The sequence below is a fragment of the Nerophis lumbriciformis genome, linkage group LG28, assembly GCF_033978685.3.
Source record: "Nerophis lumbriciformis linkage group LG28, RoL_Nlum_v2.1, whole genome shotgun sequence".
Classification (NCBI taxonomy): Eukaryota; Metazoa; Chordata; class Actinopteri; order Syngnathiformes; family Syngnathidae; genus Nerophis; species Nerophis lumbriciformis.
In genome coordinates, this window is record NC_084575.2 from 7,400,578 (window position 1) to 7,426,031 (window position 25,454).

The following is a 25,454-nucleotide window of genomic DNA, read 5'->3' on the forward strand; positions in this document are numbered from 1 at the left end:
GAGGCTGGGTTTTTTAAGTAGAGGTCGTACCACTGCATGTTTAAACTCTACTGGAACTATTCCAGAAGAGAGGCTACTATTGATAATGTTAAGGACACTTGATCCAATAGTAGCAAGTACCTCCTTAAACAGGCGAGGTGGGAGGGCATCTGCAGGAGAACCAGAGGGCTTCATATGACTAACTGTGTCACTTAAAAAAGAAAAGGACACCGGCTCAAACTGATGGAAAACAGAAGAGAAATGCAGGGGAACAGAAGGGTCATATGAAGGCTGAGATAGACTGGCTCTAGTTGACACAATTTTGTCAGTGAAAAAAATGGAGACAGTTTTCACAGAATTCAAAAGAAGCATCAAAACCAGCAGATTTGGGAGCATCAATGACAGTGTTAATAGTTTTAAACAGAACTCTGGGGTTGTTACAGTTAGAAGATATAATCTGAAATAGATATATATTCATTTCTGCTTTTACAGTCATCTGAAAGGAAAACAGGCTTTCTTTAAAAATGGCAAAGGACACATGCAGCCTGTCTTTTTTCCATTTTCTCTCTGCTCTTCTACATACGCGCCTGGCAGCCCGAGTGACGTCATTCAACCAGGGCTGAGGCGTGGCTTTAGAGCGGCGGCATTTGAAAGGCGCGATCGTGTCCAATGTTTGTAAACAGATAGAGTTGAACCCAGAAACCAACTCTTCAGTATTCAGACACACAGATGCTGCAGAATTATCATCACAAAGAGTCGAAAAAATAGAGGAGAACCGAGCAGGAGACGAAGAATTAAACATGCGAGAGCGTTGGGGCGGTGCGCACAATTTAACTGGACACTGCGTGGCAATATCAAACAGGATCGGCATGTGATCAGAGAACACAGCGTCGCAAATGTCCAAATTAAAAACACACAAACCATACGAGAGCACTAAATCGAGTGTATGCCCGCGTTCATGTGTAGAACCACACACAGACTGTACAAAGTTAAATGAGTCGATTATATTCAGGAAGCTCCTGGAAAGCGGCTCATCTGGACAGCAGGTGTGAATATTAAAATCACCCACAATAAGGACACGATCATATTTGGGCAGGATTTCAGCCAGAAATTCAGAAAAGTCAGTTATAAAGTCTTTGTGGTACTTGGGTGGTCGATAGATGACGGCACACAGGACGACATCAGAAAGACCCAGTTCAAACATGCACAGTTCGATGTAACAATGCTGCTAATCTACCAGAGTCCACATTTTGTTAACCATTTTATTCATTCATACTTTTAGTTGGATAATAATATCAATAAAATGCAATCAAAAAAATGTGTGATTTTATAAGACACAAAAAAAAACAAATTTAAATAAGATGCCATCTCTTTAAACAATGAGAAAATAAAATAAAATAGTAGCTACATATATAATATTCAATACATGCACACAACTTAAAAAGTAAGTACAGGACAACATATAAGACTAGAAGATGAGAAGCACTACATACAACATCAAATATACATTCTTATTAAACATGCTGTGTTTTTAAACTACATTTAGCACAATCACTGTTTAAGTGTTTTTACATCCCTGCAGCTTCCATGACTGTTACACACTTGTGTTTACTGGCCTGATACATAAACCTGAACCTTTTAACACACGCAAAGCAATTAAACGGTTTCTCTCCAGTGTGTGTTCTCATGTGTCTGGTCATGTGATGCTTGTTGGAGAAACTCTTCCTACAAACAGAGCAAGTAAAGGGTTTCTCTCTAGTGTGTGTTCTCATGTGTGTGGTCATGTTACGCTTTATGGAGAAACTCTTCTTACAAACAGAGCAAGTAAAAGGTTTCTCTCCAGTATGTATTCTCATGTGTAATATCACCTCATTCTTAGAGTAGAATCTTTTAGCACAAGCTGAGCAAGCAAAAGGTTTCTCTCCAGTGTGTGTTCTCATGTGTGTGGTCATATTTCGCTTACTGGAGAAACTCTTCTGACAAACAGAGCAAGTAAAATGTTTCTCTCCAGTGTGTGTTCTCATGTGTGTGGTCATGTGTACCTTTTGCAAGAAATTCTTCTTACAAACAGAGCAAGTAAAAGGTTTCTCTCCAGTGTGTATTCTCATGTGTGTGGTCATGTTAGGTTTTGTGGAGAAACTCTTCTTACAAACAGAGCAAGTAAAAGGTTTCTCTCCAATATGTGTTCTCATGTGTCTTGTAAAATCAATTTTTAGTCTAAATGACTTCCCACATTCAGAGCAGTCAAAGTGTTTGTTGTTAGTGTGATGTCTCGTATCACCTTTAGAGTCATTTTTACTCTCCAAATGTTTTTGGATGTGGTCACTGTGATCAGAAGAGTGTGACTTCATGTGGTCCATGTCTGACAGTGGAGCAAAGATGCTGTCTGGTTCTGACTTGATATCTTCACAATGCTCTCCATCAGCTTCTGTGATGTGTTGACTTACAAGCTCCGCCCCTCTGTTCTCCTCACTTTGACTGTGATGAAGCTGTAAGGACTGAGCTTCATCTTCATCATGAAGCTGCTCCTCTTTAATGTGGGAGGGGGCCTGTAGCTCCTTCTGTCCCACACTGGTGTGCCACTCCTCTTCATGACTCCCCGCTGACACCCGCTGGACGTCTGCAGAACAAATGAGGTGTTACTGTATTGAAGTTTGCAGTATTCAAACTATTGACATGTGAGCTAGGCCAAATAGACAGTGATGGGCAAGCTACCTGGACAATGTAGTAAGCTAAGCTACAAGTTACTCTCAATTAAATGGAGCTAAGCTATCCTCAGAGAATTGTAGCACGCTACACTACAAGCTACACTGCAAAAGTAGCTTGCCACATCAAAGCTACATTTAACAGCATTTATATATATGTATATATATATATATATATATATATATCAGTGTTTCCCACAGGACAGGCATCTATTTGTGGTGGTGTGGTCGGGGGGCGGCAGCGGCGATGACCAAGAAGAACGTGGAGTTGGAATATAATTACAACACTTTATGTACATATTTATATACAGATTTGAACAATTAGTTATTCACTGAAATATATTTATTAATTGTGGTTCTTATAAAAAATATATCTTATAAAATATAAAAGCTAAAATGTCTCTTAAAGCTCTGCCCCTTTAATTAGTGCATACTAAATCATTTAACTTTAACTTTATCAATAAAGATACTAAACTTACCGTGCTGGGTGTTATACAGCCATGACTTAAATTGGGGCATTTTTAGCCATACTGGATCGAACCCGCCCTGCGATGAGCTGGCGACTTGTCCAGGGTGTACCCCGCCTTCCGCCCGATTGTAGCTGAGATAGGCTCCAGCGCCCCCCGCGACCCCAAAGGGAATAAGCGGTAGAAAATGGATGGATGGATGGATCGAACCCAGTCGCTCAATGTTTTGTCGTGGTCCTCTCTATAAGGCACATAAGAATATAAAATAGGACCCTTTTCATGAGAAAAGTGCATTTCTGATCTGACCCTGCTTTATTTCTCAGTGTTTTCTGAGTCTCACCTGTTGCCTCCACCCTAGCTGGCTCTACATGCTGCCTGTCTTCCTCCTCTCCTACAACATCTCCCTGCGTACTTACTATCCCTTCCTCCTCACCCTCTCTTACTGCCTCAGCCAGCTGCGGCACTAGTTGAAGCCTGGAAGTATTGGAAGCAAATTAATTTTCACACTGATGGACGTCTGTTCACTTTCCTTATGAGATTTCTAAGTGTCTACACCGTTTTGATAATACCTCCTGTGGTCCGGACTGTAGACCTACCTCCTCTCCAAGTCCAGCCCTTTTCGGCTGTTGAAAATATTTTTCTATACTCATCTGCGTGAAGGAGTGATCCAACATTAGAATTTATTACTAACGAGCAGAAGCGCTCTATGTACAGTGCCGTCTAACCTTAAGCGGCAGCAGCTCAACACATGCAGGGTTCAACGTTAAGCTTTTTTTCTACTTGCCCGTCTTCTCAAATCTACTTGCCCCAATATTTTTACTTGTCCTGCCTAGGTTTTTTTTCTGGCTGTGTAATGCTCATGGCTTATATCTTATACTACTTACTACTACACAGTATTTATTATTATTATTATCTATAATTACATTTAAATGGCATTGCATACATGTAAAATTAAATGCTATTTGACATTATTTGACCAGTAGCAGTTACACCCATCTGAACAGGTCAGCCACCTGTTTGAAGCCCGATCACAGTTGAAATCTTGAAATGAAGGGCCTTTAATGGCCAAAACATTAACCTGCACAACATTTTAACAGCTGGTTGGCTCAGATTTTATTCTTTTCATTGCATTCACATGCTGCAGTGGACAGTGGACAATTTAGCTTCAGTATTATTGCAGTACCTGAAGCACCGTCTCCACGTGTGTTTATTGACAACAGGGTTATAACCTGGACACGTTAGCTCGTCGGTATGAAAACAGGTGACTGTTACTGCGTGCGTCTGCCCCGGCCCCCGAGTCAAACAGCGGCGGTGTTAATGAAGCAGCATCAGGCTGCTCACCGTCAGTGAAATGCTCGGTGAAATCGCGGATTAACATTAAATATATGACGAGCCGCGAGCGATGCAGCTATAACCTATCTCATCTGGTAGAGCACCCGCTGCGGCGACCCAGTTCGATTCCACCTGACAGTCGCTTTGCTCCGCGTCAATCCCCCCTCTCCAGTCTCTCTCCAGCTGTCCTTTCAAAATAAATGCATTCAAATCCCGAAAATAAAAATTAAGAAAATCCGAGTCGGTGTTGCACACTGCACAGGTTCGGACCACTTTTGAACTTGTTTGCCAAGACGTCTTACCCTCGTATTTTGATCCGGTCGGTCCGTTCTTCTTTTACTTCGTCGTCGTCGTCTTCTTCTTCGAGCCCACCAGGTGAATTAAGTACTATTGGCGGAGTTACAATGCATAGTAGGCTACCACCACCTACTGCACCTGAGTTGTAACTACAAGCTACATTCACAAACAGAGTCCCATTGCTTTTATGAGCGGTCGAGGGAGTCAAAAGCCGAAAAATCTATTTGTGGCGGACGTAATTATTTTGTGGCGGGCCGCCACAAATAAATGAATGTGTGGGAAACAGTGGCTTGTTTAAAAATGTCTTTGACAGTCTTGCACTTTCTGTTTTGAAATGACATGAATGTTTGTGCCACTGCTTAATAACTGTTTAATAAATACACTTTTGCTAAATAGACTTAGTTGTGGTTTCCCTCTCTGCATGAAAGTTTAAAAGTAGCATATATTAATGCAGTATGAAGAAGAATGTTTTAATGTAGATACATAGAATCATCACACTGCTGTGATTATATGCATCAAGTGCTCATTCAAGGCTAAGGCAAAATATCCACATATATATGGTGTATCGTGACATGGACTAAACATATCCACATATATATGGTGTATCGTGACATGGACTAAACATATCCACATATATATGGTGTATCGTGACATGGCCTAAACATATCCACATATATATGGTGTATCGTGACATGGCCTAAACATGTCCACATATATATGGTGTATCGTGACATGGACTAAACATATCCACATATATACAGTATATGGTGTATCGCAACATGGCTTAAACATATCCACATATATATGGTGTATCGTGACATGGCCTAAACATATCCACATATATATGGTGTATCGTGACATGGCCTAAACATATCCACATATATATGGTGTATCGTGACATGGCCTAAACATATCCACATATATATGGTGTATCGTGACATGGACTAAACATATCCACATATATATGGTGTATCGTGACATGGCCTAAACATATCCACATATATATGGTGTATCGTGACATGGCCTAAACATATCCACATAGATATGGTGTATCGTGACATGGCCTAAACATATCCACATATATATGGTGTATCGTGACATGGCCTAAACATGTCCACATATATATGGTGTATCGTGACATGGACTAAACATATCCACATATATACAGTATATGGTGTATCGCAACATGGCTTAAACATATCAACATATATATGGTGTATCGTGACATGGCCTAAACATATCCACATATATATGGTGTATCGTGACATGGCCTAAACATATCCACATATTAATAAATGGCCATATCGCCAAGCCCTAATTAGAATGTGATTTTTTTACTTTTTTTAATATATCCACCATCATGTCTTTCATAATGATTGTGAACGATAGAAAAATTCCCAAAAAGTGCAGTTCCCCTCTAAATTCCAATGATTAGATTTAAGACTTGAAGTGTATGAGCATGAAGTGATGAAGCCTACTTGGATGAGTCTTCTAAGACAAAGTGAACAGTCCAGTTGTGATGGATTGAATGCCCTGAGAATAAAATGATATGTGCTTACTTGGACTGTGATGAAGCTGTGAGGACTCAGGTGCTTTGTCTTCATGCTCTTCAGTCTTCACAGAGACAACAGTCAGTGGAAACTTGCTGACATCATCCTCCTCCTGCCCTACAACACACTCTCCCTCCTCTTCCTCTTTCATGTGTGGATCCTCCTCTTCCTCTTTAATGTGGGTGGGCTGTGGATGCTCCTCTTCCTTTTTAATGTAGGTGGGCTGTGGATCATCCTCTTCCTCTTTAATGTGAAAGGGCTGTTGAACGTCTGTTGGGTAAATAAGTAAATAAAATAAAGAGAGAATAGAAATAGTTTTGGACTGACACTGTTAACACAATGACATTATTTGTGTTCTTTAGTGTGTTGTGTTAAAGGAGTGTAACAAAACAACCAATAAAAACACGGGAAATACTTCCTTTTGTCCCAGCCACTAAAGTTAATTCAAAAGTGAGTCCAAAAACAGACTTGGAAATTTGATGAGGAGCAAGTTTTTTTTATAAGTACAAGGCAGCAATGATTGAGGCATTCTTAAAGGGGAACATTATCACAATTTCAGAATGGTTAAAACCATTAAAAATCAGTTCCCAGTGGCGTATTATATTTTTCGAAGTTTTTTTCAAAATTTTACCCATCACGCAATATCCCTAAAAAAAGCTTCAAAGTGCCTGATTTTAACCATCGTTATAAACACCCGTCCATTTTCCTGTGACGTCACATAGTGAATACAAACAAACATGGCGGAAAGAACAGCAAGCTAGAGCGACATTAGCCCGGATTCAGACTCGGATATCAGCGGCTTAAGCGATTCAACAGATTACGCATGTATTGAAACGGATGGTTGTAGTGTGGAGGCAGGTAGCGAAAACGAAATTGAAGAAGAAACTGAAGCTATTGAGCCATATTGGTTTGAACCGTATGCAAGCGAAACCGACGAAAACGACACGACAGCCAGCGACACGGGAGAAAGCGAGGACGAAATCGGCGATCGCCTTCTAACCAACGATTGGTATGTGTTTGTTTGGCATTAAAGGAAACTAACAACTATGAACTAGGTTTACAGCATATGAAATACATTTGGCAACAACATGCACTTTGAGAGTGCAGACAGCCCAATTTTCATCAATTAATATATTCTGTAGACATACCCTCATCCGCTCTCTTTTCCTGAAAGCTGATCCGTCCAGTTTTGGAGTTGATGTCAGCAGGCCAGGGAAGCTAGGGTCGATATTCTTCTCTTGATCATCTTCGGTGGCATAAGGGACGGTGTGAGCCAAGACATCCAGGGGGTTTAACTCGCTCGTCTGCGGGAACAAACTGCCGCCATTGCTTGCCGTGCTACCAAGGCCCTTTGTCCCTGAATTGCTCACACACTCCGGCAGATTCAATGGGGGTCTGGCGGCAGATTTCTTTGAATTCATCATTGGAAATGCATCTGCTTTAAGTGTCGCAGGATATCCACACATTCTTGCCATTTCTGTCGTAGCATAGCTTTCGTCGGTAAAGTGTGCGGAACAAACGTCCAATTTCTTGCCCCTTTCCCATCTCTGGGCCACTGGTGCAACTTGAATCCGTCCCTGTTCGTGTTGTTACACCCTCCGACAACACACCGACGAGGCATGATGTCTCCAAGGTACAAGAAAACAGTCGAAAAAACGGAAAATAACAGAGCTGATTTGGGCAGATTGCGGATTGCTTCCAGATGTGAAGTCACGTTGTGATGTCATCGCTCTGAGAGCTAATATTAGAAAGGCGTTTAATTTGCCAAAATTCACCCATTTAGAGTTCGGAAATCGGTTAAAAAAATATATGGTCTTTTTTCTGCAACATCAAGGTATATATTGACGCTTACATAGGTCTGGTGATAATGTTGTCCTTTAACTTTACACTCACTGATATAAAGTGTGTAAATATTTTATTCTGTATACGGTCTATGACACCTAAACTTTATCTCTAAACTTAACCACAATTTGTGGCGTAGAATGACGTCTGGAACTCAAAATAGTTCCACATGTCTGGGAACGCCACCGATGGATAATCTTTGATATTACTCAACAAATCTTTAGGGATCTATTCTGTTTAATAATTAGATTTTTTTCTCGTATCTGCTTTTCGCAGGAAGAACTCGGCCAGGGGTGTTTAAACTAATTTTAGATGGGGGCCACATGGAGGAAGATCTACTCCAAGTTGGCCCGACTGGTAAAATTACGGCAAGATAACGTAAAAATAAAGACAATTGCAGATTGTTTTCTTTGTTTAAAAATAGAACAAACACATTCTGAAAATGTACAAATCATGTTTTTTTTTTGTTTTTTTTACATACAATAGTATTATATCTTTAGTTGTCCTTTTTTACACTTTCAGAATGAATTATGTGATAATGTTCATCAGTCAACTCATTGGTGTTCATTTTCAATCTATCAAGATAAATAAATAATATCAAAATCAAATTACAGGATGTTATTGATGTAGTTTGTTCATTTTCCCCGACTGGTGCGCTAACATCATGTGTTTTAGTTGTGTTTTACATATGTAGCATCATCTACAAAGATACAAAGAATTGCTATTGCGACATCTAGAGGACACATTTAGAACAGCAGTTTATTTCATTCAAAAATTTCGACTCATTTTTGTACTTAGCAAACTCATCCCGTCTCATTCACTCATTCACACACTGATGGCGGGATCTGCCGTGCAAGGCGCTTACCACGACCCATCAGGAGCAAGGGTGAAGTGTCCTGCTCAAGGACACAACAGACGTGACTAGGTTGGTAGAAGGTGGGGATTGAACCAGGAACCCTCAGGCACGGCCACTCTACCAACCGCGCCACTCGCCTTCCACCATCGACCTGCCTGCTAGCCTTCCACCATCAACCTGCCTGCTAGCCTTCCACCATCGACCTGCCTGCTAGCCTTCCACCATCGACCTGCCTGCTAGCCTTCCACCATCGACCTGCCTGCTAGCCTTCCACCGTCGACCTGCCTGCTAGCCTTCCACCATCGACCTGCCTATTAGCCTTCCATCGGCCTGCTGTTTACCTCCAGCCATTGGCTTCGTCTACGGGCTTCCACCTGTCGGCCTTGGTTGCTAGTCTTTAGCCCTGTCTGCTAACATCTTCAAAAGTGGTGAAACAAGTGGAACTTCTCCTCTCACTATGTCACAAATTATTATATTGTGTTTTATACTTTTGTGTGGTTTTACTGGTGTCCCAAATGGGTCTGGTCACCCCCACTCACGAGCTATGCTAATTCAAGATGCACAGTTTGACATATTTGATAATTTGACATTTCATCATAGTGGCAGCTACAAAATAACCTCGGCCTTATCTCAGTTGAAGATTTCTGTGACTTTGGACAAAACCAAATGGCTGCATACTATGGTAGAGTCCATTCATTCTTATTGTTTCCTTGTTTTGAGAGATCACGTCAACATTACTGCATCCTCCCCTATTGTGAGCACTTACTTTCACAGATTAAAGACCGACTCAAAAGATGGTAACTTTAAGCACAAATGTTTAGTTATATTATTGTTATTGCTCTCAGGAAATGTTGAGACTAATCCAGGCCCTGATCCACCTACACAATGTTTTACACCTGCGGATTTTAAAACTAGATCTGGTCTTGGGATTATTCATATCAATGTTCGGAGTTTACTCCCTAAACTGGATATGATAAAGATCTGGATAAACTCAACAAATGCTGATATTGTAGTCTTATCTGAAACTTGGCTTAAACAATCTGTGCTTGATACAGACAGTGTTTCCCAAACATTCATTTATTTGTGGCGGCCCGCCACGAAAGAATTACGTCCGCCACAAATGGATTTTTCGGCTTTTGACTCGGTCGACCGCTCATAAAAGCAATGGGACTGTCTGTGAATGTTGCTTGTAGTTACACCTCAGGTGCAGTAGGTGGCAGTAGCCTACTATGCACTATGCAATAGCACTTAATTCACCTGGTGGGCCAGAAGAAGAAGAAGAAGAAGAAGAAGAGGGACGGACGGACGGAATCAAAATACTCGCCGGCTACTTTTCATAATGATGGCGCTTCCTACGTTTCTACCTCAAACGTCCAAAAGCTGCTGAAAGCCTTGATCCAGGATGCCATGGGGAAAAAAACTTAAATGGTGCCTTTTGGCGACAGTTAGCAGCTTGGTGGCTCATAGTCGGCTAGCTAACGCTTGCTAGCGTGGTAGCATTGCTTAATTTTTACAGGTTATAGGTAGATAGTAGTGATGGGTCCGGCAACACCGATGCATCGGCGCATGCGTCGAGCTCAAAGAGCGAAACCCTGTGTCGGTGCGCGTACCGCTTTTTGAAAGTCACGTGACCGATCATGAGCTGTTTTGGTCACGTGACCGATACGCGAACTGTGTCGCACTCCCGCCTCCTCTGTGCCCTGTGAGCGGCTCTTTTCTACAGCCGGAGAAATAATAACTAAGAAGAGAAAGCGTCTAAAATTGAATACGTTGAAAAAACTGTTTTTTTTTAAATAAAAATGTGTAAAAAAAATTAAATAATAATTTCCAGGTCCACAAGCATCCTCATTCACAACACGTTCTCTTAGATTTCCATGTTATGATACATGTTCACATTATTTATTGACTGTGTCTAAAAAAGACAAAAAATATATTTTTATTTAAATGAAGTTATGAAATAATCCTAAATGAAATACAATGACTTGGTTTATATTATTGTATATACTAGGTCAGTGGTTCTCAACCTTTTTTCAGCAATGTACCCCCTGTGATTTGTTTTTTTAAATTCAAGTACCCCCTAATCAGAGCAAAGCATTTTTGGTTGCAAAAAAAAAAGATAAAGAAGTAAAATACAGCACTATGTCATCAGTTTCTGATTTATTAAATTGTATAACAGTGCAAAATATTGCTCATTTGTAGTGGTCTTTCTTGAACTATTTAGAAAAAAAGATATAAAAATAACTAAAAACTTGTTGAAAAATAAACAAGTGATTCAATTATAAATAAAGATTTCTACACATAGAAGTAATCATCAACTTAAAGTGCCCTCTTTGGGGATTGTATTAGAGATCCATCTGGATTTATCAACTTAATTCTTAACATTTCTTCACAAAAAAAAAAATCTTTAACATCAATATTTATGGAACATGTCCACAAAAAATCTAGCTGTCAACACTGAATATTGCATTGTTGCATTTCTTTTCACAGTTCTTTTTGACAGACATTTTAGTGACAAACCTGAGCTTGTGCTTCACTGACTTTATGAACTTACATTCATATTTTGTTGAAGTATTATTCAAGAAATATATTTATAAAGGATTTTTGAATTGTTGCTATTTTTAGAATATTTTTTAAAAATCTCACGTACCCCTTGGTATACCTTCAAGTACCCCCAGGGGTTCGCGTACCCCCATTTGAGAACCACTGTACTAGGTCATAAAATCAGTGTCAGTTGAGTCGGTCCATAGGTTGCCTGTAGGGATTTTTAATGTCCAGCAGATGTCAGTATTTAGTGACACAGTATCGACACAGTATCAATACAGTTTTGCAATGTGTCGAAACGCTTCATGACGCCTCATCAACCCATCACTTGTAGATAGGTTATAGCTGCATCGCTCGCGGCTCGTCATATATTTAACGTTAATCCGTGATTTCACCGAGCGTTTCACTGACGGTGAGCAGCCTGACGCTGCTTCATTAACACCGCCGCTGTTTGACTCGTGGCCCGGGGCAGACGCACGTAGTAACAGTCACGTGTTACAATACCGACGAGCTAACGTGTCCAGGTTATAACCATGTTGTCAATAAACACACATGGACTGAAGCTAAATTGTCCACTGTCCACTGCAGCATGTGAATGCAATGAAAAGAATCAAATCTGAGCCAACCAGCTGTTAAAATGTTGTCCAGGTTAATGTTTTGGCCATTAAAGGCCCTTCATTTTAAGATTTCAACTGTGATCGGGCTTTAAACAGGTGGCTGACCTGTTCAGATGGGTGTAACTGCTACTGGTCAAATAATGTGAAATAGCATTTAATTTTACATGTATGCAATGCCATTTAAATGTAATTATAGATAAATAATAATAATAATAAATACTGTGTAGTGTTGTAAATAGTCAACGGGAAGGATTTTAGTAAGATATAAGCCATGAGCACTACACAGCCAGAAAAAAACCTAGGCAGGACAAGTAAAAATATTGGGGCAAGTAGATTTGAGAAGTCGGGCAAGTAGAAAAAACCTTAACGTTGAACCCTGCATGTGTTGAGCTGCTGCCGCTTAAGGTTAGACGGCACTGTACATAGAGCGGTTCTGCTCGTTAGTAATAAATTCTAATGTTGGATGTTCACTCCTTCACACAGATGAGTATAGAAAAATATTTTCAACGGCCGAAAAGGGCTCGACTTGGAGAGGAGGTAGGCCTACAGTCCGGACCACAGGTGCGACCTGTTCAGCAGCAGGAGGAGGAGGAGGAGGTTGACTGACTGTGGCAGGACACCTCTGCCTCTGTTTCACTTCATGTTGCTGGTAAATAATATGGTTGTAGTAGCAGGCTAAAGTTAAATTATTTAGTATTCACTAATTAAAGGGGCAGAGCTTTAAGAGACATTTTAGCTTTTATATTTTATAAGATATATTTTTTGTAAGAACCACAATTAATAAATATATTTCAGTGAATCACTAATTGTTCAAATCTGTATATAAATATGTACATAAAATGTTGTAATTATATTCCAACTCCGCGTTCTTCTTGGGCATCGCCGCTGCCGCCACCCGACCACACCACCACAAATAGATGCCCGTCCTGTGGGAAACACTGCAGGTGCATGTCTTTGGAGGTGGGAGGGGCCTATCCCCAGGTGCATGTCTTTGGAGGTGGGAGGAAGCCGGAGTACCCGGAGGGAACCCACGCAGTCACGGGCGGAACATGCAAACTCCACACAGAAAGATCCCGAGGCCGGGATTGAACTCACGACTACTCAGGACCTTCGTATTGTGAGGCAGACGCACTAACCCTTCTTCCACCGTGCTGCCCCTAAAGTTAAAGTGCCAATGATTGTCACACACACACACTAGGTGTGGTGAAATTATTCTCTGCATTTGACCCATCACCCTTGATCACCCCCTGGGAGGTGAGGGGAGCAATGAGCAGCAGCAGTGACCGCGCCCGGGAATACTGCCCAAAACAGCAATTCAAATCTGCTGAAACAGCTACATAAATGGGTTATACTTGTATAGCTTTTCTACCTTTTTAAGGAACTCAAAGCGCTTTGACACTATTTCCACATTCACCCATTCACACACACACATTCACACACTGATGGAGGGAGCTGCCATGCAAGGCACTAACCAGGACCCATCAGGAGCAAGGGTGAAGTGTCTTGCTAAAGGACACAACGGACGTGACTAGGATGGTAGAAGGTGGGGATTGAACCAGTAACCCTCAGATTGCTGGCACGGCCACTCTCCCAACTTTGCCACGTCATATAAGCAACATGCTTTGATGAAGCTAGTAAAGAGAGACACAGACTCCGATGCCACTTCACCTCCACCTAAGGATTTTAACGAGGCACTGCTAGCCAGGACAACATTGATAGAGCCATTGCTCTATCAATGTTGTATGTGCTAGAAGACATGCAGGCTATTTCTACAGTGGAGTCACCCATTTTCAGGCAGCTAATTAGCATGATACTGGCGTCAAACAACAAATGGCACGGAAAACATGTTCCAAGTACCTGGACAGAGAGTACATAAACATGGAAAGCGAGCTAAAGAAAACACTCCAAACTCTGCCTCTGCTCATCATTGAAGGTACACACTGTCAATTCTCTTATATACTCTTTCATTCTAGACTTCTAAAGTGTTTGATTATCACATCACTCTAATGATGCTAGTGGGCCAGGCCAATCTTTCCTTATCTCTAAACTAAAACTGGGGAAATGCGTAGAGTGTTCTGGGCTTCAGTACAGTGTTGATCTCCTGAATACATGATTTTTTTTCACAATTCCTTGAGAGAAAAAAATGCCTGGTTAGGCTTTGTGTATGTCATGTGTGCCTTCCTTGGGTGAAGCCAGCTTTAAAGCTATGTTGTTATTATGCAGTTTGTTACTTATGTATGTTATGTTGCAGCTATTTCAAATAGTTTTGTCAATTTGTTGTGGCCTGAAATAAATTGGCCCTTTGAAACATATCTTTGTCTTTGTGTGTTGAATGTAGACCACATTGCTTAGCAGAGTTCAGTAATGCAAATGCATGTCAAGTTGATCAACAGATTGTATTATTCTCCAGTGCAATAACAGTACTGAAATGAAGGCTAAAAGGGCATTATTGGGAGCCTTAAAAAAAAAAGGGAGAAAAAAATAAGTAACTAAATAGTTACTTTTCTCAGTAACGCATTACTTTTTGGTGTAAGTAACTGAGTTACTTTTGAAATAAAGTAACTAGTAACTGTAACTAGTTACTGGTTTTCAGTAACTAACCCAACACTGCCTATAATCCACCTGTTCAGGTAGTAGTAGCAGACAGCTAGCACTATTCGGCCTGCCTGCTACTAGCCTTCCACCATCAGCCTGACTGCTGCTAGCCTTCCACCATCGGCCTGCCTGCTGCTAGCCTTCCACCATCGGCCTGACTGCTGCTAGCCTTCCACCATCGGCCTGACTGCTGCTAGCCTTCCACCATCGGCCTGCCTGCTATCCTTCCACCATCGGCCTGACTGCTGCTAACCTTCCACCATCGGCCTGCCTGCTATCCTTCCACCATCGGCCTGACTGCTGCTAACCTTCCACCATCGGCCTGCCTGCTATCCTTCCACCATCGGCCTGACTGCTGCTAACCTTCCACCATCGGCCTGACTGCTGCTAGCCTTCCACCATCGGCCTGCCTGCTAGCCTTCCACCATCGGCCTGACTGCTGCTAGCCTTCCACCATCGGCCTGCCTGCTAGCCTTCCACCATCGGCCTGACTGCTGCTAGCCTTCCACCATCGGCCTGCCTGCTAGCCTTCCACCATCGGCCTGACTGCTGCTAGCCTTCCACCATCGGCCTGCCTGCCAGCCTTCCACCATCGGCCTGACTGCTGCTAGCCTTCCACCATCGGCCTGACTGCTGCTAGCCTTCCACCATCGGCCTGCCTGCCAGCCTTCCACCATCGGCCTGACTGCTGCTAGCCTTCCACTATCGGCCTGACTGCTGCTAGCCTTCCACCATCGACCTGCCTACTAGCCTTCCACCATCAACCTGCCTACCAGCCTTCCACCATCGGCCTGCCTGCTAGCCTTCCACCATCGGCCTGCCTGCTAGCCTTCCACCATCGGCCTGTCTACCAACCTTCCACCATCGACCTGCCTGCTAGCCTTCCACCATCGATCTGCCTACCAGCCTTCCACCATCGACCTGCCTACTAGCCTTCCATCGACCTGCTGTTTGCCTTCAGCCAGTGGCTTCGTTTACGGGCTTCCACCCATCGGCCTTGGTTGATAGTCTTCAGCCCTGTCTGCTAACATCTTCAAAAATGGTAAAACAAGTGTAACTTCTCCTCTCGCTATGTCACAAATTATTATATTGTGTTTTATACTTTTGTGTGGTTTTACTGGTGTCCTAAATTGGTCTGGTCACCCCGCTCACGAGCTATGCTACTTCAAGATGACAACTTTGATAATTTGACATTTCATCATAGAAAATACAAAATAACCTCGGCCTTATCTCAGTTGAAGATTTCTGTGACTTTGGACAAAACAAAAAGGCTGCATACTATGGTAGAGTCCATTCATTCTTATTGTTTCCTTGTTTTGACAGATCACGTCAACATTACTGCATCCTCCCCTATTGTGAGCACTTACTTTCACAGATTAAAGACCAACTCAAAAGATGGTAACTTTAAGCGCAAATGTTTAGTTATATTATTGTTATTGCTCTCAGGAAATGTTGAGACTAATCCAGGCCCTGATACACCTACACAATGTTTTACACCTGCGGATTTTAAAACTAGATCTGGTCTTGGGATTATTCATATCAATGTTCGGAGTTTACTCCCTAAACTGGATATGATAAAGATCTGGATAAACTCAACAAATGCTGATATTGTAGTCTTATCTGAAACTTGGCTTAAACAATCTGTGCTTGATAAAGATATTTACATTCATGGCTATAATGTCTATCGTACTGACCGACAAAGAAAAGGTGGTGGAGTGGCCATATATATTAAGCAGAGGTTTGATGTTAAATTAGTGCTCTCTGAATCAGTAAGTAAAGAACTTCAACTGTTAGCACTTGAAATTGAATTAGCTAGAAATCACCACATTATGGTAGTGGGTTGTTATAGGCCTCCATCTGCCCCTAGTAATTCCCTATCTACTCTTGTGAAGCTTCTGTCTCAACTGAAATACAATGAAATAGTGATTTGAACTGGGACTGGCTCACATCTGTGTCTGACTCTTTGAAAGCACAGTGTGAATCTCTAAATTTAACACAATTAATTAACTCAGCTACAAGACCTAATCCTAAATGCCCTCAAAAAGCTAGACTCATTGACTTAATTCTAACAAATATGCCCTTTAAATGTGTTGCATCTGGTGTTTTCCCTAATGATGTGAGTGATCATTGTGTGATTGCAGTAGTGCGAGACACAAGGATTCCTAAAAGCAAGCCTCGTCTTCTTGAAAAACATTATATTAAATTATTTGAGACGCAAGCTTTTTTACATGACTTGCATCTAGAATTGCTCTTTTTGATAATGTTGAACTGGCTTGGAAATATTTTCACGAAAACTTCTTGAGTATAGTGAACAAACATGCCCCTTTTAGAAAATGTAGGGTTAAAGGACGTGACAATCAGTGGTTTACATCGGACCTGTCAGATGTATTGCATGAGCGTAATGCTGCTTGGGCCAGGGCACGCAAGTCAGGGTTAGAAGCAGATTGGTTGAATTTTAGACAATTAAGAAAACAATTTACCTCTCTCCTTCGGAAAGTCAAAATTAGAATTGTATTTCTCCACAACAACTGAAAACCTCAAACACCCAAAGAAGTTTTGGAAAATCATCAAATCTTTGTCCGCCTGCTGTAATTCAGTCAATCTCCCACCTAGTATACTTGTTGATGGCGTCAGAGTAGGTGACAGAAGAGAAATGGGTAGTCATTATAATAATCATTTTATTTCCTCTGGTTTTCTCTATAATTCGGACAACTCTACTGAAGTTCCGCTAACTCCGGAAAGAACCGTTGAAAATACCCAGGTTTTTAATTTTACGCCCTTTACCACAACAGAGGTCATGAGGGCTCGAAAACAACTTAAACCTAGAAAGCCAGCTGGCTCAGATAAATTGGAGCCGCTCTTCCTAAAGTTGGCAGCTGAAATTATAGCTGGACCACTGACTCACATTTTTAACCTTACTCTAATTTCAAATGAAATCCCTTGGATTGGAAATCTGCCCTTGTAATCCCCCTATTAAAAGGAGGTGACCCTAGTAATCTAAATAATTACAGACCGATCTCTAAACTCTCTGTTCTGGCAAAAGTGCTTGAATCCCTTATCAGTGAACAGATAAAAGACTTTTTGGACACCAACTTTATTCTGTCACCATTTCAGTCAGGTTTTGGCAGAAATCCAAGTACTGTTACTGCTGCTATGAAGTTTATAAATGATGTAACTGAAGCTCTTGACAAGAAGCAGTGCTGTCTGTCTCTCTTTATTGACTTTTCAAAGGCATTTGATACTGTTGATCATGTCATTTTAATCAAAGTCTTTCAGCTATTGGTTTTTCTCAGCAAGCAGTTGGATGGTTTGCAAATGACCTCACAAGCAGAACTCAGGCTGTTCAGATAGAGGGTTCCTTCTCGGAAGTACTGCAACTGAAAAAAAGGGTGTCCCTCAAGGTTCTGTGTTGGGCCCATTATAAATTAATAATTAATAATCTTGGACAGAATATTCCGAACTCAACTTTCCATTCCTACGCTGATGATACTGTCATATACTGCACAGCACCCACTCCTGCTGAGGCCTTTAAATATCTACAACATGCATTTGACAGAGTACAAGAACAACTTTGCTATCTTCAACTGCTTTTAAATGCAGAAAAAACATGTTCTTTACCACATCAAAAACTGTAAGATCAGCACTGTGTGAGAACATTTGAACAAGAAATGGGCAACAAATTGTGTTAGTATCTGCTTTGAAATATTTAGGATTTTTAATTGATGACCACTCGAGTTTTAAGGAACACATTCAGTATGTTGTAAAGAAAACTGAAACTTTTACTGGGATTTTATTATAGAAACAAGTCTTGCTTTTCTTTTACTGTGAAACAGAAATTGGTGGAAACAACCTTTTTACCTGTTATTGACTATGGAGATGTGTTGTACATGAATGCTACTGCTGGTTGTCTCCACAAGCTGGATAGTGTGTACCACGGGGCACTGAGATTCATCACCAACTTACTCACCATTGTGTGTTATGCTCAATGGTTAACTTACTCACCATTGTGTGTTATACTTAATGGTTAACTTACTCACCATTGTGTGTTATACTCAATGGTTAACTTACTCACCATTGTGTGTTATACTCAATGGTTAACTGGACATCTTTATGTGCTCGACGCCTCAATCATTGGTACGTGTTCATCTACAAAACCATTCTGGGTATCACCCCATCTTATCTGTCTTGTCTTTTAACAAAGAAACAAGGAAGTCACAATCTTTTTTCAATGAATGTTCTGCAATTTGTCGTCCCCAAAGTAAGAACTGAACTGGGCAAGAAAGCATTTAGGTTTTCAGCAGCGAAGGCTTGGAATAACCTACAATCCAATATTCAACTTCAAACCCTTGTTACCGTATTTTCCGCACTATAAGCCGCACCTAAAAACCACAAATTTTCACAAAAGCTGACAGTGCGGCTTATAACCCGGTGCACCTTATATATGGATTAATATAAATATTTATTTTCATAAAGTTTCGGTCTAGCAACTACGGTAAACAGCCGCCATCTTTTTTCCCCGTAGAAGAGGAAGCGCTTCTTCTTCTATGGTAAGCAACTGCCAAGGTAAGCACCCGCCCCCGTAGAAGAGGAAGCGCTTCTTCTTCTACGGTAAGCAACCACCCGCCCCCGTAGAAGAAGAAGCGCGCGGGTATTACGTTTCATTTCCTTTGTGTGTTCCATGTTGATATAGACTCCATGCGCGCCCACATCACAGATGGTGTCAAAAAACAAGTGAAGCACACAAATACAACACTCGCCATCATTCCGGGTGGATTAACCAAAGAACTCCAACCGCTCGATATTGGTGTCAACAGGGCATTTAAAGCACGACTGCGAACGGCGTGGGAACAATGGATGACCGAAGGCGAACACACCTTCACTAAGACAGGGAGACAGCGCCGGACGACATACGCCAACATCTGCCAGTGGATCGTAAATGCCTGGGCGGATATTTCGGTCACAACTGTGGTCCGAGCTTTCCGGAAGGCAATGACTTCGACGAGACGCAGCCGGCCATTTTGGATCCCGTATTCGCCCAACTTTTTAATTCGGACACCGAAGGAGAAGAATTCGAGGGATTTATGAATGAAGAATAACTTCAGAAAGTGAGCGTTATGTTTATTTTGTGTGTTGTGACATTAACGTTCGAGCAACATTAAGTTATTGATGTTATTGCTCTGCACTATTTTAAATTTTACTATGTTTGTGATTGCACTTTTGCACATTACCGTACATTTTGGGAGTGAACAGAGTTGTTAGAACGCTGGTTTTTAATATATTATTAAAGTTTGACTGACCTATCTGACTGTTTTTTTGACATTCCTTTTAGCGCAGTTAGATGCGGCTTATAACACGGGGCGGCTTATAGGTGGACAAAGTTTTGAAATATGCCGTTCATTGAAGGCGCGGCTTATAACCCAGGGCGGCTTATGGTGCGGAAAATACGGTACATTGAATGAGTTTAAAGCTTCTGTGAAAGGATTGCAGTCTACCTTGTCTGTATGCACATGTGTTATGTCAGCAAGTTTTAATGTTGTACATTTGATGTTTTACGTGTTGTTTACTGTTTTTAATGTAACCTTGCTGCTGCCCTCTTGGCCAGGTCTCCCTTGGAAAATAAATATTTGATCTCAATGTGATTTTTACCTGGTTAAATAAAGAAAAAAAAACAAGAAAAAAAAAACAGCTGTTTATTTGAAGTGTTAAAGAAGTCAACTATGTGTGCAGTGCAAGGTGAAATGCAGTTATGTCATCTTCTTGTCAATAACACACACATCAAACTTTTGCGTGTTGTTGCTTCCTTATTTGTCATTATTCAAAGCTGATTTTAATGTGTAGCAGCGGCAGCTGAACTCAATGTGACAACGTGTCATAGTTACGTCAGTCAGCTGGAATTAAAAATACCAATAGTTGCGTCATTAGTCCAGAATCTTCACGGTCCTCATGGACGACATAATTAGGAACCAGTACTAAAAAAATGGTACTTGGTATACATCCCTAATCTTCACCACTAAACCTTTGAAATATGCTGACATGTGTGCTGCTAAAGGTAAATAAACAGTAGCCATATTGAATGTTTGCCTTCATTTGACCACGTGAGGTAAGGAGGACGGCCTCTAGGTCACATGGTTACACCCCAGCAATTACACTGTTGATGATTGATGAGCATTCATTTTTAAATGGTGGTGTTAAAAAGCAAGTATATCTCCATCTTTAGTCATAAATGTGGCCCCCGGATGAACATGTGTCACAAACATTGTATTAGATGATATGTGGATGTTGTGCTTACTTGGACTGTGATGAAGCTGTGAGGACTCAGGTGCTTTGTCTTCATGCTCTTCAGTCTTCACAGAGACAACAGTCAGTGGAAACTTGCTGACATCATCCTCCTCCTGCCCTACAACACACTCTCCCTCCTCTTCCTCTTTCATGTGTGAGGGCTGTGGATCCTCTAAAGTGAAACTGTCCCCCTGCAGATGAGGGAGACATTCTTCTTGGTGTCCAATCAGCTGATGGATGTCTACAGGACACAAACAAAACACATTTTAACTCCTACATGCTAAATATTAAATCGTACATGAAATATAGGGCTGTGGCTATTGAAAATGTTATTAATCAAGTGTTCTACTGGAAATGTTTTCTATTAATCGAGTAACTGGATAAAATAGTGTTGCTTGGTTAAAGACAAATTTAAGCGACTTTAAGACATTTCACTTAATAATGAACGGCCAATTGGTTTGAGATGGTATGAGATCAAGATGTCATCTTTAGATCAGGCTTTGTTTTTTCCACAATCACTGCCACATTAAAAAGTTAAAGTACCAATGATTGTCACACACACACTAGGTGTGGCCGGATTGTTCTCTGCATTTGACCCATTAACCTTGATCACCCACTGGGAGGTGAGGGGAGCAGTGAGCAGCAGCGGTGGCCACGCCCGGGAATCATTTTTACGGTGATTTAACCCCCAATTCCAACCCTTGATGCTGAGTGCCAAGCAGGGAGGTAATGGGTCCCATTTTTATAGTCTTTGGTATGACACAAGCTACTGATCTCAGGGCGGACACTCTAACCACTAGGCCACTGAGTAGGTGGATGTAGCAGGTGTTGTAGTAGGTTAATGGCTGCACCAATATGAAGGAAATAACAGGTCAGTATAGCTTTTACACACATAAATAACTTGTCAAACCTGCCAGCTAGCAGGCTAGGTTTACAGCGTCAGTTACCATGGTAACTGACTCTGACTTTGTCTTACCTCTCTTATTTTTGGAGGTCAAACTCTCAAGCTTTACATACTCAGGAGTTTGCACTTAACCTGCTCTCTGGAATATTCCCCCGGTGACTGTGTGAGTTTTGTGTAAACATGTTGATACACTTTGTTACAAACTGAGAGGAACATCAACCTCTCATAAATATTGTGTGTCTGAACATCCTCACATGACAATTCATCTTCCTATAGACAATCTATTGAAGAAAAGTGTTCATAATAAATATAAAGTTAGTAAAGATGTGAGAGTAAGAAGTAAACAAACCTGTTGTGTGTAACACAACTTGATGTTTTTCATGTTGTCGCTCCTTCTCCTCTTTTGTTGGACAAAGTTCCTCCTCGTACTCTGCTATGGTTCTTTCGCACATTTTCACACAATCACAACACTTTACACTCACACTTGATCTCTGCTTAGCGATGTGTTTTCATCTCTCTTTGTTAGCAGCTAACAAGCTAAGCTAACTAGCAAGCTAAGCTAGCTCTAGAAGCATCAAAGTGCGCTCGGACTAATATACAAACAGTTATTATGACTCTATTTAATAGAGTGTAATAAAGGACATATATGTGTACATGGACGCACAGATTAAGAACACTGAACTGTGACGACTGCAATAACGTCTTCACCGTCAGACGCCATCTTGCTTTATCCTCGCCCTGTTTGGTTCGCGCGCAGTCTTGTCAGATCTCGCGAGAGAAACAAGTACAAACCAGCTCTTTTCCTGATCTCGCGAGAGAAACAAGTAACCAGCTCTTTTCCAGATGTCGCGAGAGAAACAAGTACAAGCCAGCTCTTTTCCAGGTCTCGCGAGAGAAACAATTAACCAGCTCTTTTCCAGATCTCGCGAGAGAAACAAGTATTTAGCTCTTTCCAGATCTCGCGAGAGAAACAAGTAGAAACCAGCTCTTTTCCAGATCTCGCGAGAGAAACAAGTACAAACCAGCTCTTTTCCAGATCTCGCGAGAGTAACAAGTAACCAGCTCTTTCCCCCCCACCCCCCGTGCAACTATTTCAACATTCTGAAAATAAAAATAAACATTTACATTTTCAAAACAAAGACATACAACTTATTTTGGTAAATAAACAGTAGCTTATATGACCCCTTTAAATCATAAGTTGCCTGATCAGAGCGAGACGAGTCGTGGCTCCTCAGCTTCATGCAGGACGGAGTGGTAGGAGGCGTGGGCGAGGTTGACTGACTGCAAAAGACCACACCATTATTTTTAAATCAATCTAAATATTGCTCTAGTTGGTATTTGTGTTTTAAATCCTGTTGTAAAGGTTTGTACTTTCAACTGTAGTTGTAAATATTAAGTGGAATTGTATTATAATAACCGAATATATTCCCTTATTTTGGAATAGTTGCAATTAAAGCAATACATGAATCACAACAGCTGTAGTCTCAGCACTTTGTAGCGCCCTCTGGCGTGAGTGTAAAAGCTTACAGCACCTGGTATTCCCAGGCGGTCTCCCATCCAAGTACTAACCAGGCCCGACCCTGCTTAGCTTCCGAGATCGGACGAGATCGGGCGTGTTCAGGGTAGTATGGCCGTAAGCCGAAAGACGAAGTAACAACCTTTTTAAATGGAACTCTTACAGACGGGATGGGAGACAATTGTTATTTATCTTAGAGCCTGGCGCGCATGCGTACACTAATGTGCTTTTTCTGTCTGTGTGATTGTCTTCCTTTGCTACGGCGGTCAAGTTGCTTTCACGGTGGATATTTGCCTCCGGAGCTCCAGCGGAAGCTCCCCCTCACTGTGCCCACACTGCTCTCTCATGCTGCGGGGAGATTGCAGGAGAGGTGCCGCTCTCAACACTACTTTATGCTTAGGGACCGTCAATAAATTACTATTGTCTTCGAAGATGTATATCTGCTACATCAAAACACTGATTCATCTAAAAGGAGGTCAAATAAATAGTCCTACATTTTTAATATCGTTCCTGATTTTATAATTTAAATCATTTTTTAATGTAAACAATAATTATTTGTTTTAAAAGTCTCCATGTCATCATGCAACTTAGTAACCAAATTCCACTTTATATTAGTCGTGCTAACCTTTTATTTTAAAATAGGATCAAAAACATTTTGATATTAAAAATAAATGTTTATTTTCAATAGATTCCTGGTCATATGACCTAAAATCCCAAATTCACTTGATATTTGAAGTGTTTTCTCTAATGTGTTTCACACCTTTTTGTTTTAAAATGTAAGTTTAATTTGATTTTATATAAATTTGTAATATTGAAAACCATGGTTTCATTTTTAGCTCCCGCAACAACTACGACTACCCAACATAAAACCAACTTAACTCTCATTTGGAGCTAATAAAAATGCTGCTAATTATCTGTATAAGATATATCATCACGCACATGATCTTTATTAAAAAACTTTTTTTTTTTAATAAAACCCTATTTTAAAATAAAAAGTTGTGCGTTACACTAAAAGGTTAGCACGGCTAATAAGTGGAATTAGGTTACTAAATTGTATGACATGGAGACTATTGGGAAAATATCCTTATTTTGTTATATTAAACATGGATATATATATGTTAGAATTATGAAATAATGGGCATGCACAATAAGGAGGTATGACTAATTATTTACCTTCTTTTAGATGAGTCAGTGTTTTGATGTAGCAGATATACATTTTTCAAGACAATAGTGATTTATTGACGGTCCCTAAGCATAAAGTAGTGTTTAGAGCTGTGATGAGGTGGCATCTGAATGCAGCTGGGATAGGCTCCAGCACCCCCTGCCACCCCAAAAGAGACAAGCGGTAGACAATGGATGGAGAGCTGCACCTCACACAGACAGAAAAAGCACATTAGTGTACGCATGCGCGCCAGGCTCTAAGATAAATAATAATTGTCTCTCACCCCGTCTGTAAGAGTTACCTTTAAAAAGGTTGTTTTTACCTCGTTTTTCGGCTTACGGCCATACTACCCTGAACACGCCCGATCTCGTCCGATCTCGGAAGCTAAGCAGGGTCGGGCCTGGTTAGTACTTGGATGGGAGACCGCCTGGGAATACCAGGTGCTGTAAGCTTTTACACTCACGCCAGAGGGCGCTGTTTATCACTTCTTGCAAAAGAAAACAATGGTTTTTATTTCACTTTCAGTTTTACAAAAACACATGTCATTTTATAAATTCACAAGTCACGGATAGTCCGTCCATATGTTGAACACCAGTTTGACTGTTACAACAATACAACAATGTATCATAATTAATACACAATATGAGAATGTGTGCTGTATAAATGAATAAATGAATTACTTAATTTAATTAGAACACAACAGGAGCAGTAAATATGCAGGGATTACCTGAACTGATGTGTTGTGTTAATTTAGCAATATTAAAGGTGTCATATGTAGAATTTGCATGTCAAGTGATCATTAAATGTCCCTG

The 25,454-nt window shown here is 41.0% G+C and overlaps 1 protein-coding gene and 2 non-coding genes across 5 annotated transcripts; 1 reads left to right on the forward strand and 2 right to left on the reverse strand.

Moving 5' to 3' along the window:
- Positions 1-1,292: 1,292 nt before the first annotated feature.
- LOC133570507 (uncharacterized) lies at positions 1,293-22,484 on the reverse strand. 3 transcript variants are annotated; one of them, XR_012051406.1, is made up of 5 exons: positions 22,314-22,484; positions 21,071-21,301; positions 6,340-6,600; positions 3,164-3,625; positions 2,492-2,599 (listed from the first exon to the last, which is right to left on the reverse strand). XR_012051406.1 is itself a non-coding variant. In XM_061923185.2 (4 exons), the coding sequence occupies exons 1-4, from the start codon at positions 22,414-22,416 to the stop codon at positions 1,548-1,550; spliced, it is 1,647 nt and encodes a 548-aa protein (XP_061779169.1). In that variant the 5' UTR covers positions 22,417-22,484; the 3' UTR covers positions 1,293-1,547. The 3 variants fall into 3 exon arrangements, 2 of the variants coding, with proteins under 2 accessions (XP_061779169.1, XP_072772570.1); XM_061923185.2 differs by lacking the exon at positions 3,164-3,625 and having other exon boundaries at positions 1,293-2,599; XM_072916469.1 differs by lacking the exons at positions 3,164-3,625; positions 21,071-21,301 and having other exon boundaries at positions 1,293-2,599.
- A 1,000-nt stretch (positions 22,485-23,484) lies between these two features.
- On the reverse strand, positions 23,485-23,603 carry LOC133571148 (5S ribosomal RNA). The gene has a single exon (XR_009810305.1). It is a non-coding gene; the product is annotated as a 5S ribosomal RNA (ribosomal RNA).
- A 1,372-nt stretch (positions 23,604-24,975) lies between these two features.
- On the forward strand, positions 24,976-25,094 carry LOC140680209 (5S ribosomal RNA). Its single transcript, XR_012051421.1, has one exon. It is a non-coding gene; the product is annotated as a 5S ribosomal RNA (ribosomal RNA).
- The last annotated feature ends 360 nt before the right edge of the window (positions 25,095-25,454 follow it).

Excerpts from the sequence above, each read along its gene's own strand:
- LOC133570507 (XM_061923185.2), bottom strand. The coding sequence starts at position 22,416 with ATGTGCGAAAGAACCATAGCAGAGTACGAGGAGGAACTTTGTCCAACA. Across the intron at positions 6,601-21,070 it reads ACAGCTTCATCACAGTCCAA|ACGTTCAACAGCCCTTTCAC; the intron begins GTAAGCACAACA and ends TTTACCCAACAG. Across the intron at positions 2,600-6,339 it reads ACAGCTTCATCACAGTCCAA|ACGTCCAGCGGGTGTCAGCG; the intron begins GTAAGCACATAT and ends TTTGTTCTGCAG.